At 45.0% G+C, this 21204-nt stretch overlaps 1 protein-coding gene across 2 annotated transcripts in view; it reads left to right on the top strand.

Moving 5' to 3' along the window:
- LOC118373178 (retinoic acid receptor beta-like) overlaps positions 1–17853 on the top strand; it is a 328372-nt gene extending 310519 nt beyond the window's left edge. For both annotated transcript variants that reach the window (XM_052472230.1, XM_052472231.1), the window contains 3 exons: positions 15324–15528; positions 16498–16656; positions 16812–17853. In XM_052472230.1, the coding sequence (XP_052328190.1) occupies positions 15324–15528; positions 16498–16656; positions 16812–17053 (606 nt within the window). In that variant the 3' untranslated portion in view covers positions 17054–17853. The remainder of the gene's footprint in view (positions 1–15323; positions 15529–16497; positions 16657–16811) is intronic.
- The last annotated feature ends 3351 nt before the right edge of the window (positions 17854–21204 follow it).

A 21204-nucleotide genomic window follows, 5' to 3' on the forward strand; every position in this document is an offset into this window, starting at 1 on the left:
TTAGAGCTGTGAATCACAGCAGGAATTGTGCTCACCTGACGACACAGATTAGAGCTGTGAATCACAGCAGGAATTGTGCTCGCCTGACGACACAGATTAGAGCTGTGAATCACAGCAGGAATTGTGCTCGCCTGACGACACAGATTAGAGCTGTGAATCACAGCAGGAATTGTGCTCGCCTGACGACACAGATTAGAGCTGTGAATCACAGCAGGAATTGTGCTCGCCTGACGAATGACACAGATTAGAGCTGTGAATCACAGCAGGAATTGTGCTCGCCTGACGAATGACACAGATTAGAGCTGTGAATCACAGCAGGAATTGTGCTCGCCTGACGAATGACACAGATTAGAGCTGTGAATCACAGCAGGAATTGTGCTCGCCTGACGACACAGATTAGAGCTGTGAATCACAGCAGGAATTGTGCTCGCCTGACGACACAGATTAGAGCTGTGAATCACAGCAGGAATTGTGCTCGCCTGACGACACAGATTAGAGCTGTGAATCACAGCAGGAATTGTGCTCGCCTGACGAATGACACAGATTAGAGCTGTGAATCACAGCAGGAATTGTGCTCGCCTGACGAATGACACAGATTAGAGCTGTGAATCACAGCAGGAATTGTGCTCGCTTGACGAATGACACAGATTAGAGCTGTGAATCACAGCAGGAATTGTGCTCGCCTGACGACACAGATTAGAGCTGTGAATCACAGCAGGAATTGTGCTCGCCTGACGAATGACACAGATTAGAGCTGTGAATCACAGCAGGAATTGTGCTCGCCTGACGAATGACACAGATTAGAGCTGTGAATCACAGCAGGAATTGTGCTCACCTGACGACACAGATTAGAGCTGTGAATCACAGCAGGAATTGTGCTCGCCTGACGAATGAAACAGATTAGAGCTGTGAATCACAGCAGGAATTGTGCTCGCCTGACGACACAGATTAGAGCTGTGAATCACAGCAGGAATTGTGCTCGCCTGACAAATGACACAGATTAGAGCTGTGAATCACAGCAGGAATTGTGCTCGCCTGACGAATGACACAGATTAGAGCTGTGAATCACAGCAGGAATTGTGCTCGCCTGACAAATGACACAGATTAGAGCTGTGAATCACAGCAGGAATTGTGCTCGCCTGACGAATGACACAAATTAGAGCTGTGAATCACAGCAGGAATTGTGCTCGCCTGACGACACAGATTAGAGCTGTGAATCACAGCAGGAATTGTGCTCGCCTGACGAATGACACAGATTAGAGCTGTGGATCACAGCAGGAATTGTGCTCGCCTGACGAATGACACAGATTAGAGCTGTGAATCACAGCAGGAATTGTGCTCGCCTGACGACACAGATTAGAGCTGTGAATCACAGCACGAATTGTGCTCGCCTGACGAATGACACAGATTAGAGCTGTGAATCACAGCAGGAATTGTGCTCGCCTGACGAATGACACAGATTAGAGCTGTGAATCACAGCACGAATTGTGCTCGCCTGACAAATGACACAGATTAGAGCTGTGAATCACAGCAGGAATTGTGCTCGCGTGACGAATGACACAGATTAGAGCTGTGAATCACAGCAGGAATTGTGCTCCCCTGACAAATGACACAGATTAGAGCTGTGAATCACAGCAGGAATTGTGCTCGCCTGACAAATGACACAGATTAGAGCTGTGAATCACAGCAGGAATTGTGCTCGCCTGACGACACAGATTAGAGCTGTGAATCACAGCAGGAATTGTGCTCGCCTGACGAATGACACAGATTAGAGCTGTGAATCACAGCAGGAATTGTGCTCGCTTGACGACACAGATTAGAGCTGTGAATCACAGCAGGAATTGTGCTCGCCTGACGACACAGATTAGAGCTGTGAATCACAGCACGAATTGTGCTCGCCTGACGACACAGATTAGAGCTGTGAATCACAGCAGGAATTGTGCTCGCGTGACGAATGACACAGATTAGAGCTGTGAATCACAGCAGGAATTGTGCTCGCCTGACAAATGACACAGATTAGAGCTGTGAATCACAGCAGGAATTGTGCTCGCCTGACAAATGACACAGATTAGAGCTGTGAATCACAGCAGGAATTGTGCTCGCCTGACGACACAGATTAGAGCTGTGAATCACAGCAGGAATTGTGCTCGCCTGACGAATGACACAGATTAGAGCTGTGAATCACAGCAGGAATTGTGCTCGCTTGACGACACAGATTAGAGCTGTGAATCACAGCAGGAATTGTGCTCGCCTGACGACACAGATTAGAGCTGTGAATCACAGCAGGAATTGTGCTCGCCTGACGAATGACACAGATTAGAGCTGTGAATCACAGCAGGAATTGTGCTCGCCTGACAAATGACACAGATTAGAGCTGTGAATCACAGCAGGAATTGTGCTCGCCTGACGAATGACACAGATTAGAGCTGTGAATCACAGCAGGAATTGTGCTCGCCTGACGACACAGATTAGAGCTGTGAATCACAGCAGGAATTGTGCTCGCCTGACGAATGACACAGATTAGAGCTGTGAATCACAGCAGGAATTGTGCTCGCCTGACGAATGACACAGATTAGAGCTGTGAATCACAGCAGGAATTGTGCTCACCTGACGACACAGATTAGAGCTGTGAATCACAGCAGGAATTGTGCTCGCCTGACGAATGACACAGATTAGAGCTGTGAATCACAGCAGGAATTGTGCTCGCCTGACGACACAGATTAGAGCTGTGAATCACAGCAGGAATTGTGCTCGCCTGACGACACAGATTAGAGCTGTGAATCACAGCAGGAATTGTGCTCGCCTGACGAATGACACAGATTAGAGCTGTGAATCACAGCAGGAATTGTGCTCGCCTGACGACACAGATTAGAGCTGTGAATCACAGCAGGAATTGTGCTCGCCTGACGAATGACACAGATTAGAGCTGTGAATCACAGCAGGAATTGTGCTCGCCTGACGACACAGATTAGAGCTGTGAATCACAGCAGGAATTGTGCTCACCTGACGAATGACACAGATTAGAGCTGTGAATCACAGCAGGAATTGTGTTCGCTTGACGACACAGATTAGAGCTGTGAATCACAGCAGGAATTGTGCTCGCCTGACGAATGACACAGATTAGAGCTGTGAATCACAGCAGGAATTGTGCTCGCCTGACGACACAGATTAGAGCTGTGAATCACAGCAGGAATTGTGCTCACCTGACGAATGACACAGATTAGAGCTGTGAATCACAGCAGGAATTGTGTTCGCTTGACGACACAGATTAGAGCTGTGAATCACTTCCTCCCTAGAGTCTGGTCCTTCGACCTTATTGGTCAGTTTGCGCAGCCAGCCAATTGAAGAGAAGGTTAATTGATCCTGACAGTCGATCAGTATGTGGAGGAGCCATCCTTAATCAGAGGACACTAGGTTAGTGTTTCAGATTAAATGGCTCCAAATCTAATAAATGATTGAAATGCTTGTGTCTTTCTGCAGTGAAGTTGTTTTTGTTCATATTTGTCTGGGTTGCTGTATGTTTTTCTGGAGCAGGAATCTGAAATACAGGGGAGCACATTGTTAGAAGATCGCCCCTGGCTGAGTGCTGTTTGTTTATATATTTGTTTATTTAGGAGTAGTGCAATCACATGCTGTGATAATAAAGCCTCAGTATGAGAGAGAGAAGAGAACGAAGAGGCGGGAGAGAGAGGAGGGGAAGGGAGAGGGAGAAAGAAAGAGAGGAGAGGAGAGGAGAGAGGGGTGGATTGTGTCAAGCTCCAGAGTCATGTGTCTCTCTCTCTGTCTCCACGGGGCTATCCTCAGTCAGCTCCTTGCCTCTCTCTCTGTTTCCACAGGGTTATCCTCAGTCAGCTCCTTGCCTCTCTCTCTGTTTCCACAGGGTTATCCTCAGTCAGCTCCTTGCCTCTCTCTCTGTTTCCACAGGGTTATCCTCAGTCAGCTCCTTGCCTCTCTCTCTGTTTCCACAGGGTTATCCTCAGTCAGCTCCTTGCCTCTCTCTCTGTTTCCACAGGGTTATCCTCAGTCAGCTCCTTGCCTCTCTCTCTGTTTCCACAGGGTTATCCTCAGTCAGCTCCTTGCCTCTCTCTCTGTTTCCACAGGGTTATCCTCAGTCAGCTCCTTGCCTCTCTCTCTGTTTCCACAGGGTTATCCTCAGTCAGCTCCTTGCCTCTCTCTCTGTCTCCACAGGGTTATCCTCAGTCAGCTCCTTGCCTCTCTCTCTGTCTCCACAGGGTTTTCCTCAGTCAGCTCCTTGCCTCTGTCTCCACAGGGTTATCCTCAGTCAGCTCCTTGCCTCTCTCTCTGTCCCCACAGGGTTTTCCTCAGTCAGCTCCTTGCCTCTCTCTCTGTTTCCACAGGGTTATCCTCAGTCAGCTCCTTGCCTCTCTCTCTGTCTCCACAGGGTTATCCTCAGTCAGCTCCTTGTCTCTCTCTCTGTCTCCACAGGGTTTTCCTCAGTCAGCTCCTTGCCTCTCTCTCTGTTTCCACAGGGTTATCCTCAGTCAGCTCCTTTCCCCTCTCTCTGTCTCCACAGGGTTATCCTCAGTCAGCTCCTTGCCTCTCTCTCTGTCTCCACAGGGTTATCCTCAGTCAGCTCCTTGCCTCTCTCTCTCTGTTTCCACAGGGTTATCCTCAGTCAGCTCCTTCCTCTCTCTCTGTCTCCACAGGGTTATCATCAGTCAGCTCCTTGCCTCTCTCTCTGTTTCCACAGGGTTATCCTCAGTCAGCTCCTTGCCTCTCTCTCTGTCTCCACAGGGTTTTCCTCAGTCAGCTCCTTGCCTCTCTCTCTGTCCCCACAGGGTTTTCCTCAGTCAGCTCCTTGCCTCTCTCTCTGTTTCCACAGGGTTATCCTCAGTCAGCTCCTTGCCTCTCTCTCTGTCTCCACAGGGTTATCCTCAGTCAGCTCCTTGCCTCTCTCTCTGTCTCCACAGGGTTTTCCTCAGTCAGCTCCTTGCCTCTCTCTCTGTTTCCACAGGGTTATCCTCAGTCAGCTCCTTTCCCCTCTCTCCTTTCCCCTCTCAGTCAGCTCCTTGCCTCTCTCTCTGTCTCCACAGGGTTATCCTCAGTCAGCTCCTTGCCTCTCTCTCTGTTTCCACAGGGTTATCCTCAGTCAGCTCCTTGCCTCTCTCTCTGTCTCCACAGGGTTATCATCAGTCAGCTCCTTGCCTCTCTCTCTGTTTCCACAGGGTTTTCCTCAGTCAGCTCCTTGCCTCTCTCTCTGTCTCCACAGGGTTATCCTCAGTCAGCTCCTTGCCTCTCTCTCTGTCTCCACAGGGTTATCATCAGTCAGCTCCTTGCCTCTCTCTCTGTTTCCACAGGGCTATCCTCAGTCAGCTCCTTGCCTCTCTCTCTATCTCCACAGGGTTATCATCAGTCAGCTCCTTGCCTCTCTCTCTGTTTCCACAGGGTTATCCTCAGTCAGCTCCTTGCCTCTCTCTCTGTCTCCACAGGGTTATCCTCAGTCAGCTCCTTGCCTCTCTCTCTGTTTCCACAGGGTTATCCTCAGTCAGCTCCTTGCCTCTCTCTCTGTCTCCACAGGGTTATCCTCAGTCAGCTCCTTGCCTCTCTCTCTGTCTCCACAGGGTTATCCTCAGTCAGCTCCTTGCCTCTCTCTCTGTTTCCACAGGGTTATCCTCAGTCAGCTCCTTGCCTCTCTCTCTGTCTCCACGGGGTTATCCTCAGTCAGCTCCTTGCCTCTCTCTCTGTCTCCACAGGGTTATCATCAGTCAGCTCCTTGCCTCTCTCTCTGTCTCCACAGGGTTATCATCAGTCAGCTCCTTGCCTCTCTCTCTGTCTCCACAGGGTTATCCTCAGTCAGCTCCTTGTCTCTCTCTCTGTCTCCACAGGGTTATCATCAGTCAGCTCCTTGCCTCTCTCTCTGTCTCCACAGGGTTATCCTCAGTCAGCTCCTTACCTCTCTCTCTCTCCTCTCATCCTCAGATCAGACCCCCCCCCCGGGTCAGCCTGACCTGAGAAGGCCCTTCTCTCTGTCTCTTTCTCTACACTGGTAGCTCACAGCACAGCAGCTACAATAGTCTCACTGTTCAGTGCCCAGGGTTAGAATCATGTATCACGGGGGTGGTATTTAATAAAGTCGTATTAAATATTTAATAGCTTTAGTCAAGTAAATGTCATGACGAATGTGATCATGATGTGACGTCTGTATATATGTTGTTCTGTCCAGAGACTGCAGTGTATTCTGAAATGGATAGATGTTATCCTACTTATCAGTAGTGTTATTGGGGTTTCTGGTGGTCTAGATTAGTAGTGGCTGAATCACACTATCACTTCCTGGTGTGATGAGAGCTGCTGCCACACTGTCCGGCTGTGTGAGTGAGATAACAGGACGTGCTACTATCCCTGTGCTCTTAGCACTGATTAGATGGGTGATTTGCAGTAATGCTAGATAGATTTGTTTTTTATGACGAAGTGGTATTTGTCAAATGTGACAAGTCACTGGGGTTGAAGAGGTGAGAAGTTCAAGTCCTGCTCTCACACACACACACACACACACACACACACACACACACACACACACACACACACACACACACACACACAACCACACACACACCTGGGTCAACGAGTGTGTGAAGAAGGAACAAACGGTGTGTGTGTGTGTGTGTGTGTGTGTGTGTGTGTGTGTGTGTGTGTGTGTGTGTGTGTGTGTGTGTGTGTGTGTGTGTGTGTGTGTGTGTGTGTGTGTGTGTGTGTGTGTGTGTGTGTGTGTGTGTGATGAAGAGACAGACAGTGTCAGGCTTTGAAGCCAGTTGAGTGGGCTGGCACTGACAGCTAGTGAGTGGTGTGTGTCTGTACGTGTGAGTGCACGTTGACAGTGAGTGGCAGGAGCGTCCGCAACATGAAACAGAATAAAACATGGAGGCTGGCAGAGATTCAAACACCGGCTGGCCAGACACACACACACACATTGTATAGTAGAATCCAGCAGCAGGCATACAGAAACACTGTGAGGTTCCTCCTCAAGGTCATGGCCATAGAGGTGGTTTCTCTCTTTAGTCTTTGTTGGCTGTGAAACTTGTCAGTCCTTGCTCCAGGTATATAGTACAACTAGTGCATGGCCTTGTCCCTAGCTTCTCTCAGTGGGCTTCATTTTGAGTTTGTCTACTCTTTCCCTCACTGTCCCTCTACTCTCCCTCACTGTCCCTCTATCCTCTTCTCCCCTCACTGTCCCTTTTCTCTCCCTCACGGTCCCTCTCTCCTCTTCTCTCCCTCACGGTCCCTCTCTCCTCTTCTCTCCCTCAGGGTCCCTCCCTCCTCTTCTCTCCCTCAGGGTCCCTCTCTCCTCTTCTCCTCCTCACTGTCCCTCTACTCTCCCTCACTGTCCCTCTCCTCTTCTCCCCTCACTGTCCCTCTACTCTCCCTCACTGTCCCTCTCTCCTCTTCTCTCCCTCAGGGTCCCTCTCCTCTTCTCTCCCTCTCTCCTCTTCTCCTCCTCACTGTCCCTCTCCTCTTCTCCCCTCACTGTCCCTCTACTCTCCCTCACTGTCCCTCTATCCTCTTCTCCCCTCACTGTCCCTTTTCTCTCCCTCACGGTCCCTCTCTCCTCTTTTCTCCCTCACTGTCCCTCTCCTCTTCTCCCCTCATTGTCCCTCTACTCTCCCTCACTGTCCCTCTATCATCTTCTCTCCCTCAAGGTCCCTCTCTCCTCTTCTCTCCCTCAAGGTCCCTCTCTCCTCTTCTCTCCCTCAGGGTCCCTCTCTCCTCTTCTCTCCCTCACTGTCCCTCTCTCCTCTTCTCCTCCTCACTGTCCCTTTCTCCTCTTCTCCCCTCACTGTCCCTCTACTCTCCCTCACTGTCCCTCTCTCCTCTTCTCTCCCTCAGGGTCCCTCTCTCCTCTTCTCTCCCTCACTGTCCCTCTCTCCTCTTCTCCTCCTCACTGTCCCTTTCTCCTCTTCTCCCCTCACTGTCCCTCTACTCTCCCTCACTGTCCCTCTCTCCTCTTCTCTCCCTCAGGGTCCCTTTCTCCTCTTCTCTCCCTCAGGGTCCCTTTCTCCTCTTCTCTCCCTCACTGTCCCTCTCCTCTTCTCCCCTCACTGTCCCTCTTCTCTCCCTCAGGGTCCCTCTCTCCTCTTCTCTCTCTCACTGTCCCTCTTCTCCCATCACTGTCCTTCTTCTCTCCCTCAAGGTCCCTCTCCTCTATTCTCCTCTCCTCTCCCATACTGCGTGTATACATAATGTATAATTCTCTCCTCTCCCATACTGCGTGTATACATAGTGTATAATTCTCTCCTCTCCTCTCCCATACTGCGTGTATACATAATGTATAATCCTCTCCTCTCCCATACTGCGTGTATACATAATGTATACTTCTCTCCTCTCCCATACTGCGTGTATACATAGTGTATAATTCTCTCCTCTCCTCTCCCATACTGCGTGTATACATAATGTATAATCCTCTCCTCTCCCATACTGCATGTATACATAATGTATAATCCTCTCCTCTCCCATACTGCGTGTATACATAGTGTATAATTCTCTCCTCTCCTCTCCCATACTGCGTGTATACATAATGTATACTTCTCTCCTCTCCCATACTGCGTGTATACATAGTGTATAATTCTCTCCTCTCCTCTCCCATACTGCGTGTATACATAATCTATAATCCTCTCCTCTCCCATACTGCATGTATACATAATGTATAATCCTCTCCTCTCCCATACTGCGTGTATACATAATGTATAATCCTCTCCTCTCCCATACTGCGTGTATACATAATGTATAATCCTCTCCTCTCCCATACTGCGTGTATACATAATGTATACTTCTCTCCTCTCCCATACTGCGTGTATACATAGTGTATAATTCTCTCCTCTCCTCTCCCATACTGCGTGTATACATAATGTATAATCCTCTCCTCTCCCATACTGCATGTATACATAATGTATAATCCTCTCCTCTCCCATACTGCATGCATACATAATGTATAATCCTCTCCTCTCCCATACTGCATGTATAAATAATGTATAATTCTCTCCTCTCCCATACTGCGTGTATACATAATGTATAATTCTCTCCTCTCCTCTCCCATACTGCGTGTATACATAATGTATAATTCTCTCCTCTCCTCTCCCATACTGCGTGTATACATAATGTATAATCCTCTCCTCTCCCATACTGCGTGTATACATAATGTATAATTCTCTCCTCTCCTCTCCCATACTGCGTGTATACATAATGTATAATTCTCTCCTCTCCTCTCCCATACTGTGTGTATACATAATGTATAATCCTCTCCTCTCCCATACTGCGTGTATACATAGTGTATAATTCTCTCCTCTCCTCTCCCATACTGCGTGTATACATAGTGTATAATTCTCTCCTCTCCTCTCCCATACTGCGTGTATACATAATGTATAATTCTCTCCTCTCCTCTCCCATACTGCGTGTATACATAATGTAGAATTCTCTCCTCTCCTCTCCCATACTGCGTGTATACATAGTGTATAATTCTCTCCTCTCCTCTCCCATACTGCATGTATACATAATGTATAATTCTCTCCTCTCCTCTCCCATACTGCGTGTATACATAATCTATAATTCTCTCCTCTCCTCTCCCATACATAGTGTATACATAGTGTATAATTCTCTCCTCTCCTCTCCCATACTGCGTGTATACATAGTGTATAATTCTCTCCTCTCCTCTCCCATACTGCGTGTATACATGATGTATAATTCTCTCCTCTCCTCTCCCATACTGCGTGTATACATAATGTAGAATTCTCTCCTCTCCTCTCCCATACTGCGTGTATACATAATGTATAATTCTCTCCTCTCCTCTCCCATACTGAGTGTATACATAATGTAGAATTCTCTCCTCTCCTCTCCCATACTGCGTGTATACATAATGTATAATTCTCTCCTCTCCTCTCCCATACTGCGTGTATACATAATGTAGAATTCTCTCCTCTCCCATACTGCGTGTATACATAATGTATAATCCTCTCCTCTCCCATACTGCGTGTATACATAATGTATAATCCTCTCCTCTCCCATACTGCGTGTATACATAATGTAGAATTCTCTCCTCTCCTCTCCCATACTGCGTGTATACATAATGTAGAATTCTCTCCTCTCCCATACTGCGTGTATACATAATGTATAATCCTCTCCTCTCCCATACTGCGTGTATACATAATGTAGAATTCTCTCCTCTCCTCTCCCATACTGCGTGTATACATAATGTATAATCCTCTCCTCTCCCATACTGCGTGTATACATAATGTATACTTCTCTCCTCTCCCATACTGCGTGTATACATAGTGTATAATTCTCTCCTCTCCTCTCCCATACTGCGTGTATACATAATGTATAATCCTCTCCTCTCCCATACTGCATGTATACATAATGTATAATCCTCTCCTCTCCCATACTGCATGCATACATAATGTATACTTCTCTCCTCTCCCATACTGCGTGTATACATAGTGTATAATTCTCTCCTCTCCTCTCCCATACTGCGTGTATACATAATGTATACTTCTCTCCTCTCCCATACTGCGTGTATACATAATGTAGAATTCTCTCCTCTCCTCTCCCATACTGCGTGTATACATAATGTATAATCCTCTCCTCTCCCATACTGCGTGTATACATAATGTATAATCCTCTCCTCTCCCATACTGCGTGTATACATAATGTAGAATTCTCTCCTCTCCTCTCCCATACTGCGTGTATACATAATGTAGAATTCTCTCCTCTCCCATACTGCGTGTATACATAATGTATAATCCTCTCCTCTCCCATACTGCGTGTATACATAATGTATAATCCTCTCCTCTCCCATACTGCGTGTATACATAATGTATAATCCTCTCCTCTCCCATACTGCGTGTATACATAATGTATAATCCTCTCCTCTCCCATACTGCGTGTATACATAATGTAGAATTCTCTCCTCTCCTCTCCCATACTGCGTGTATACATAATGTATAATTCTCTCCTCTCCCATACTGCGTGTATACATAATGTAGAATTCTCTCCTCTCCTCTCCCATACTGCGTGTATACATAATGTAGAATTCTCTCCTCTCCCATACTGCGTGTATACATAATGTATAATCCTCTCCTCTCCCATACTGCGTGTATACATAATGTATAATCCTCTCCTCTCCCATACTGCGTGTATACATAATGTATAATCCTCTCCTCTCCCATACTGCGTGTATACATAATGTATAATCCTCTCCTCTCCCATACTGCGTGTATACATAATGTATAATCCTCTCCTCTCCCATACTGCGTGTATACATAATGTAGAATTCTCTCCTCTCCCATACTGCGTGTATACATAATGTATAATCCTCTCCTCTCCCATACTGCATGTATACATAATGTATAATCCTCTCCTCTCCCATACTGCATGTATACATAATGTATAATCCTCTCCTCTCCCATACTGCATGTATACATAATGTATACTTCTCTCCTCTCCCATACTGAGTGTATACATAATGTATAATTCTCTCCTCTCCTCTCCCATACTGCGTGTATACATAATGTATAATTCTCTCCTCTCCCATACTGCGTGTATACATAATGTAGAATTCTCTCCTCTCCCATACTGCGTGTATACATAATGTATAATCCTCTCCTCTCCCATACTGCGTGTATACATAATGTATAATCCTCTCCTCTCCTCTCCCATACTGTGTGTATACATAATGTTTAATCCTCTCCTCTCCCATACTGCGTGTATACATAATGTATAATCCTCTCCTCTCCCATACTGCGTGTATACATAGTGTATAATTCTCTCCTCTCCTCTCCCATACTGCATGTATACATAATGTATAATTCTCTCCTCTCCTCTCCCATACTGCGTGTATACATAATGTATAATTCTCTCCTCTCCTCTCCCATACTGCATGTATACATAATGTATAATTCTCTCCTCTCCTCTCCCATACTGCGTGTATACATAATGTATAATTCTCTCCTCTCCTCTCCCATACTGCGTGTATACATAATGTATAATCCTCTCCTCTCCCATACTGCGTGTATACATAATGTATAATTCTCTCCTCTCCTCTCCCATACTGCGTGTATACATAATGTATAATCCTCTCCTCTCCCATACTGCGTGTATACATAATGTATAATTCTCTCCTCTCCTCTCCCATACTGTGTGTATACATAATGTATAATTCTCTCCTCTCCTCTCCCATACTGCGTGTATACATAATGTATAATCCTCTCCTCTCCCATACTGCGTGTATACATAATGTATAATTCTCTCCTCTCCTCTCCCATACTGCATGTATACATAATGTATAATTCTCTCCTCTCCTCTCCCATACTGCGTGTATACATAATGTATAATCCTCTCCTCTCCCATACTGCGTGTATACATAATGTATAATCCTCTCCTCTCCCATACTGTGTGTATACATAGTGTATAATTCTCTCCTCTCCTCTCCCATACTGCATGTATACATAATGTATAATTCTCTCCTCTCCTCTCCCATACTGCGTGTATACATAATGTATAATCCTCTCCTCTCCCATACTGCGTGTATACATAGTGTATAATTCTCTCCTCTCCTCTCCCATACTGTGTGTATACATAATGTATAATTCTCTCCTCTCCTCTCCCATACTGCGTGTATACATAATGTATAATCCTCTCCTCTCCCATACTGCATGTATACATAATGTATAATCCTCTCCTCTCCCATACTGCGTGTATACATAGTGTATAATTCTCTCCTCTCCTCTCCCATACTGCGTGTATACATAATGTATAATTCTCTCCTCTCCTCTCCCATACTGCGTGTATACATAATGTATAATTCTCTCCTCTCCTCTCCCATACTGCGTGTATACATAGTGTATAATTCTCTCCTCTCCCATACTGCGTGTATACATAATGTATAATTCTCTCCTCTCCTCTCCCATACTGCGTGTATACATAGTGTATAATTCTCTCCTCTCCTCTCCCATACTGCGTGTATACATAATGTATAATTCTCTCCTCTCCTCTCCCATACTGCGTGTATACATAATGTATAATTCTCTCCTCTCCTCTCCCATACTGCGTGTATACATAATGTAGAATTCTCTCCTCTCCTCTCCCATACTGCGTGTATACATAATGTAGAATTCTCTCCTCTCCCATACTGCGTGTATACATAATGTATAATTCTCTCCTCTCCTCTCCCATACTGCGTGTATACATAGTGTATAATTCTCTCCTCTCCCATACTGCGTGTATACATAATGTATAATTCTCTCCTCTCCTCTCCCATACTGCGTGTATACATAGTGTATAATTCTCTCCTCTCCTCTCCCATACTGCGTGTATACATAATGTATAATTCTCTCCTCTCCCATACTGCATGTATACATAGTGTAGAATTCTCTCCTCTCCCATACTGCGTGTATACATAATGTATAATCCTCTCCTCTCCCATACTGCATGTATACATAATGTATACTTCTCTCCTCTCCCATACTGCATGCATACATAATGTATACTTCTCTCCTCTCCCATACTGCATGCATACATAATGTATAATTCTCTCCTCTCCTCTCCCATACTGCATGCATACATAATGTATACTTCTCTCCTCTCCCATACTGCATGCATACATAATGTATACTTCTCTCCTCTCCCATACTGCATGCATACATAATGTATACTTCTCTCCTCTCCCATACTGCATGCATACATAATGTATACTACTCTCCTCTCCCATACTGCATGCATACATAATGTATAATTCTCTCCTCTCCTCTCCCATACTGCATGCATACATAATGTATACTTCTCTCCTCTCCCATACTGCATGCATACATAATGTATACTTCTCTCCTCTCCCATACTGCATGCATACATAATGTATACTTCTCTCCTCTCCCATACTGCATGCATACATAATGTATACTTCTCTCCTCTCCCATACTGCATGCATACATAATGTATAATTCTCTCCTCTCCTCTCCCATACTGCATGCATACATAATGTATACTTCTCTCCTCTCCCATACTGCATGCATACATAATGTATAATTCTCTCCTCTCCCATACTGCGTGTATACATAATGTATACTTCTCTCCTCTCCCATACTGCATGCATACATAATGTATACTTCTCTCCTCTCCCATACTGCATGCATACATAATGTATAATTCTCTCCTCTCCTCTCCCATACTGCATGCATACATAATGTATACTTCTCTCCTCTCCCATACTGCATGCATACATAATGTATACTTCTCTCCTCTCCCATACTGCATGCATACATAATGTATACTTCTCTCCTCTCCCATACTGCATGCATACATAATGTATACTTCTCTCCTCTCCCATACTGCATGCATACATAATGTATAATTCTCTCCTCTCCTCTCCCATACTGCATGCATACATAATGTATACTTCTCTCCTCTCCCATACTGCATGCATACATAATGTATAATTCTCTCCTCTCCTCTCCCATACTGCGTGTATACATAATGTATAATTCTCTCCTCTCCCATACTGCATGTATACATAATGTATACTTCTCTCCTCTCCCATACTGCATGCATACATAATGTATACTTCTCTCCTCTCCCATACTGCATGCATACATAATGTATAATTCTCTCCTCTCCTCTCCCATACTGCATGTATACATAATGTATAATCCTCTCCTCTCCCATACTGCATGTATACATAATGTATACTTCTCTCCTCTCCCATACTGCATGCATACATAATGTATACTTCTCTCCTCTCCCATACTGCATGCATACATAATGTATACTTCTCTCCTCTCCCATACTGCATGCATACATAATGTATACTTCTCTCCTCTCCCATACTGCATGCATACATAATGTATAATTCTCTCCTCTCCCATACTGCATGTATACATAGTGTAGAATTCTCTCCTCTCCCATACTGCGTGTATACATAATGTATAATCCTCTCCTCTCCCATACTGCATGTATACATAATGTATACTTCTCTCCTCTCCCATACTGCATGCATACATAATGTATACTTCTCTCCTCTCCCATACTGCATGCATACATAATGTATACTTCTCTCCTCTCCCATACTGCATGCATACATAATGTATACTTCTCTCCTCTCCCATACTGCATGCATACATAATGTATAATTCTCTCCTCTCCTCTCCCATACTGCATGCATACATAATGTATACTTCTCTCCTCTCCCATACTGCATGCATACATAATGTATACTTCTCTCCTCTCCCATACTGCATGCATACATAATGTATACTTCTCTCCTCTCCCATACTGCATGCATACATAATGTATAATTCTCTCCTCTCCTTTCCCCTGTCATATAGATTCTGCGTATCTGTACGCGGTACACTCCGGACCAGGACACCATGACGTTCTCAGACGGGCTGACCCTGAACCGGACCCAGATGCACAACGCAGGCTTCGGGCCGCTCACCGACCTGGTGTTCACCTTCGCCCACCAGCTGCTGCCTATGGAGATGGACGACACAGAGACAGGCCTGCTCAGCGCCATCTGCCTCATCTCTGGAGGTACACTACACCTTCTTCACTTTCTTTCTGCAACACATCTGATACAGTGGTCAGTGACAGAGACAGAGAGGTGATGTAAGAAGTGGTCAACGTTGCCCAGAGTCTAAAGGTGGCAGATGTGAAGCTTTAACAAGTCATTAGAAAGGCAGTCAAACTCCGAACACATTATATACAGACTTAGACTGACTGACGGACTGACTGACAGACACAAAGTCTGTAATCAGGTCCTACACAGGTTCATCTCTGTGAGGCAATGTATGAGAGAGAGAGTGTGTGTGTGTGTGTGTGTGTGTGTGTGTGTGTGTGTGTGTGTGTGTGTGTGTGTGTGTGTGTGTGTGTGTGTGTGTGTGTGTGTGTGTGTGTGTGTGTGTGTGTGTGTGTGTGTGTGTGTGTGTGTGTGTGTGTGTGTGTGCGTGCGTGCGTGCGTGCGTGCGTGCGTGCTGAACTGTTCCGTTCAACCTGTTTCAGCACACAACACACCAGACAGTAGTGCTCCCTCAGCTGGGACACGGCAGGCAGACATGAATTCAAACACACACACAGTGATCTCTGCATTCTGGCATAAATGCAGTTATAAATACAGTCTGACACACGCTCCTCCCCTGCGGTGTATAACTGGTGTATTGGGGAAGGTTTCCGTTCCAAGGTGTGAATCCCCAGAGCCTTGCCATATATTGCATGTTGTTGTATAATCCCCTGGGGAAGAACTAAGCACTCTGCTGTGTCTCTCAGTAATGTGACTCTGTGACTGGCAGGCCTCAGGTCCTACAGCAGGAGCTGGTGCTTTCAACACACTCACACACTGACCCCGAATGGACTGAAGTGGTACTGCAAGCTTTACAAGCTTTACAAGTCATAATGTCAAGCTCATGGGGCATATGGCCTGGTAAAGGCTACGTGTTGCCCTACTCTATGACTCTGCTGTGTCTTTCCAACTCCTTGGTCATACATAGCCTGTCTCTCTCTCAGACCGGCAGGACCTGGAGGAGCCCTCTAAGGTCGACCAGCTCCAGGAGCCTCTACTGGAAGCTCTGAAGATCTACGTGAGGAAGAGGAGGCCCAGCAAGCCACACATGTTCCCCAAGGCCCTGATGAAGATCACTGACCTCCGCAGCATCAGCGCCAAAGGTACAGACAGAGACTCGTATACCAATGCAACTGAGTAGAAATGAGCACACTATAGATTCAATAGCATTTCAGTAGGCAAACTTTGTACACAGATGCCCTATAATATAGTTTAGCAATATGTTTGTTTTGCAATATGTCCTTTCCTCTCCCTCCAGGTGCGGAGCGGGTCATCTCGCTGAAGATGGAGATCCCTGGCTCCATGCCTCCTCTGATCCAGGAGATGCTGGAGAACTCAGAGGGACAAGACGGCCAGAGCAGCACCCAGAGCGAGGATGGCAGCAGCCCCAAGAAGGGCACCCCTAAGGGGGGTACGGGGGGTAAACCCTCCCCTGTGTCCCCTGACCCCTCAGACAGCGATGGGCCCACAGTGGCCCCTGAGGAGGAAGAGGACCCCTAGGTCCCAGTGGAACTCAAGGGCCTCTCAGACAGACACTCTATCTGACATTCCTTTGCACAAAAAAAAAACTAAAAATAGGTCGACAGCCAGGCATGGTGGACCCCCTCTCCTCCTCCCCTCAGGCCTTCGGTCCCTTGGTGACCACCACCACCTTTGCTTGTTCTTATGTTTTCCTTTACATTTCTTTTTTCCCTTCTCTCTCTTTATCTCTTCATTTCCCCTTAAAAAACAACAGCACTAAGGCCTAAAAGGACCAGTTGTTGGTTTGTGTATAATTCTAAATTGATTGAGGTTGTGTCTCGGGACTAGGGTGTGATTGGTCGAGTTGGGTTTGACCCCGTCTGGCCACACCCACTTACCTGTACACAAAGGTCATAGGTCATCCTCCTCAGGTCTCCTGTGTAAATTCATCCCTGCATGACGGGCTTGCCGAGTTTAATGCGTGGTTATAATCTCCCTCTCTCTCTCTCTCTCATATTGTTGAATACATTGTACATACCATTGTATGGTTAGAAATCTCTGTTTCTATGATGAATTTTGTGGTGCTTTTTTCATTGTCTTAAATATCATAGTTTGAGGCGAAACAGTACGTACATGACAAGGTTTAAAGGGGGGCCTAAAATATAAGGTCCTTTACAAAAACAGTTACATAGAATGTTCTTGCATATAGACAGTCTGGAAGACTAATACTTTATATTTGTTCCTATATTTAATGTTTGTTTTTTGGTCTTTTATGACTCTTTATGTTGATGTCTCGTTGAGTGTACATTGCATTCACCATAAAGCCCGTTAGAGGTTTCTCTCCCGTATCAGCGGTTGCATCTCTTCAGCTGTTTCCTCAAGGGGGAAGCCAGACTGTAGAGGCCATAGATATACAATGACTAGATTGAATCTAGATGTTCAATTACTAGATTGGATCTGTCTACCGCAGATAACAGCTTGTAATGTAATGTACAGGGTTTCTGAGGCTAAAAGGCTTCTGAGATTTTATCAGAAAATGACATTCCAAGAGACAAACCAAGCAGTCTTAACCAGTGAAATCTATCTGCTTAAAGAGAAGGGTTGAGCAACACTCATTGACAAAGACTTTATTCAACCCAAACTTGCACCACTGAGAAATTGAACAGTTGTTTTAAGATGAATTCGGTTATACAGTAATTTGAAGTTCACTCGCAATTCTCTTGAAAATTCTCCACCATCTGTGCAGAGAAATGCATTCTTATTATAGTAAAAATCTACATTGTTTCTCTGATGCAGTTTCAATCTAGTAAGTGTACATTTATGGCTAACGACAACTACAAGCATCTGGGCAACACAAAACGCACATTCGGTTCTGGTCCAGGGAGTCCTGTACCCCCAGAATCACTACCTACCCCTTATATACATACAGAAGGGTCTTGTTTTGGCAGTAAAACACAGGGACATTGCAATCCTTAAAAATACATATCCATGAGCTAACCACATGGCCGGGAAGATTGTATACTAGACTAATGTCTGGGATTCTAGACCCACTAGGCATTCCTAGTTCTACAGACAGAATGACTGACTGTTGCCTTGTTCCTCAGACGGTCTCGTGCAAAACCAGTGATGTAAATGAGATTCTTTACATATGACCCTTAGCCCCTCAAACGTGCAGTAAGCTCGGGTAGTGTTCATTCGGGGTGTTCAGATAGAACTATATTATGTAGACATGCGCTTCCCTGTCATGTAGAATAGGGAATCATGTCAGTTCTGTAACAACAAGACATTTCTATCTGTAACGTTACCTCCTGAATGCAGCAGTGTTTTCTGTCCCACATCGGCCACTGCAACAGCCCTCCTGATCTTATGAATATATTCTTAAGAAAGCTGTTTTTCTTCAGCACCTAAGGGATAGATTCAATCCGTAGCGCTGAAGATCTGCTGTATACTGGGATTCAAATTTAAAGGAAATGTTCCCGCGTTTGCAGAGACTGCATTCACGTTAAACGCTGCATATGTCGGCTCAATTGGAAATGACCTTTAACTTTCAATTGCGTTGTATACTGCTGATACGAGGATTATGTTCTCCTGTTCATTAACCAATTCAATGTAATTACTCAGTCTGCCCTATCAGGATTTGTATGATACTGATAGACATGAAACAGACAGAGGCCCAGTCTACAATAGTTAAATGTTTATTCACGGAACGTTCTGATGTGCAACGTACAAAGACCTTCAATTTATAGTGACACACATACTTCCACATAAACCATCAAATCCGCCCACCAATAGAGATTAGGGGAGTCCGTGAGAATAGCATCTCCCTGCCCTCCCCTAAGATAGGGAGAGACCTGGGACTGGGAAGTTCTCAGTGTCCCAGCCAAGGTCGACCCCGAATCTGGCTCAGACAGACAGTCTGTTATCAAAATACTAGACACATTGTTCCCAAAACGTTGATTCTGACTAAGAACTACACTCCAGGTTATATTATTATTCCACTGACTAAAACGACACACAGTATTATAATAATCTAATGATTCTAACACTTACATACATGCATTATAATAATCTAATGATTCAAAACAATTTCATACAATCACATGGTTTCAGACTTATGGTTTCAGGAGTGTAATATTCTAATCATTTATTAAAACACATTTCCTTATCAACCGCAGATCTTCACCTCTATGGATTGAATCTAGCCATAAATCACTGAGTAGAATTTGGACACTATTTAGAAAGTTAATAGCCTAGACACATTGAATATTGCTCAGTTTGTTCCTTTGTTGTGAAGTGAAACAGAGTGATATTCAGTGTGGAAGCCAGGCTAGGAAGATCTAGGACCTCTTCAGTCCCTTATCACCTGTCCTAGCAAGGATAAGGATAGATAATATTGTTTACTCAGATGTTGACTCGTTACTCAACTGTAGCACAAAGACATTAATTCTCATAGCACTTAAAAATCTTGAATATGTAGCCAATACAATGTTAAAGGGTGATGGTCATATACAATACTCTTACGGGTAGTAATCATTTGGCATAAACTATGGGTGATTATTGAGTTCATCACAGAGGTATACTGATCAGAAGGTTCTTTATTCTGAATGGAGGCAAAAGTCATTGTTGAACCACAAGGGAATAGATGACCACTATAGTCAGTCAGCTAGAACCAAGGTTAGGGTCAATTCCAATTTAATTCTTCCAGTTTATGAATGGACTGACTTGATATGGAATTGACCCCAACCCTGGCTAGAACCCTCCAGAAACATCTCACACACAACCATGTCCTCCATATCTGTCCCACACATACATATCTTAAGGGGAAAACAAAACTGTCTCAGTTTACCATGTTTGAATGTGATTATGTTGTTGAGGAGTTACATAGGAATGATATGCAGTGTTAAAGGAATACTTACTTTAAAGCAGCGTTTCGTCAAATTAATTGCATCTCATAGTATGTATGGAAAAAGGGCAATGCTCTATTTCCCTCTCTCTGTAAGGGAGAGAAGAATGTAGGGGGAAACAATCCTGGTGGCTCATCACAAGACCAGAGTGGGTGAATCTCAATAGTCTTCCCTACATTCCTATCCAACTTCTCAACACACATTGACAGAAAGGGTGCAGAACCTCAGACCTTCTCCGCCAATGTGTGTTGTTGAGGAGGTGAGGAATCAACTAAATACTTTGAGTTTTACCCTGAGTGTCTTTGATGCTTGAAAAGTTCTTTCACAGCTGAAGAATGTCTACATCCAACTCCCTAAAGTGTCGCTGCCTACAGGCATCAGGTGACACGGCAGGGAACTCAATCCATTCCACAATACTGAATTTACTACGTTGATTTCTGTTGAATGTTGTACCGATGTAACTGTTAATATTTACTACTATCTCACTGCAGACTTCTCCATGTATTAGATGGTGTGTGTGTGTAGTGTGCATTGCGTTTCAATGAATGGTAGCGCTTAGCTACCTGACCTCTGAGCTTCATCCCATAGCCAGCCCCTCTTGGGTAGCAGCTGCTCACCTCCACACCAAGTGGTCCACCAAGTGGACTCAGAACCTGAGTATGGTTCGCAAAATTCCAGAACTGTTCCCAAAATGCCCTTTTTTTTCACGGTTGGAGGTTTTTCGGAATCTGGAGGTAATAAGCTAAAGGAAATTCCAACGTGGAACACTTTTTTTCTTCTTTTAAT

This window comes from Oncorhynchus keta, chromosome 20 (assembly GCF_023373465.1).
Source record: "Oncorhynchus keta strain PuntledgeMale-10-30-2019 chromosome 20, Oket_V2, whole genome shotgun sequence".
Lineage (NCBI taxonomy): Eukaryota > Metazoa > Chordata > Actinopteri > Salmoniformes > Salmonidae > Oncorhynchus > Oncorhynchus keta.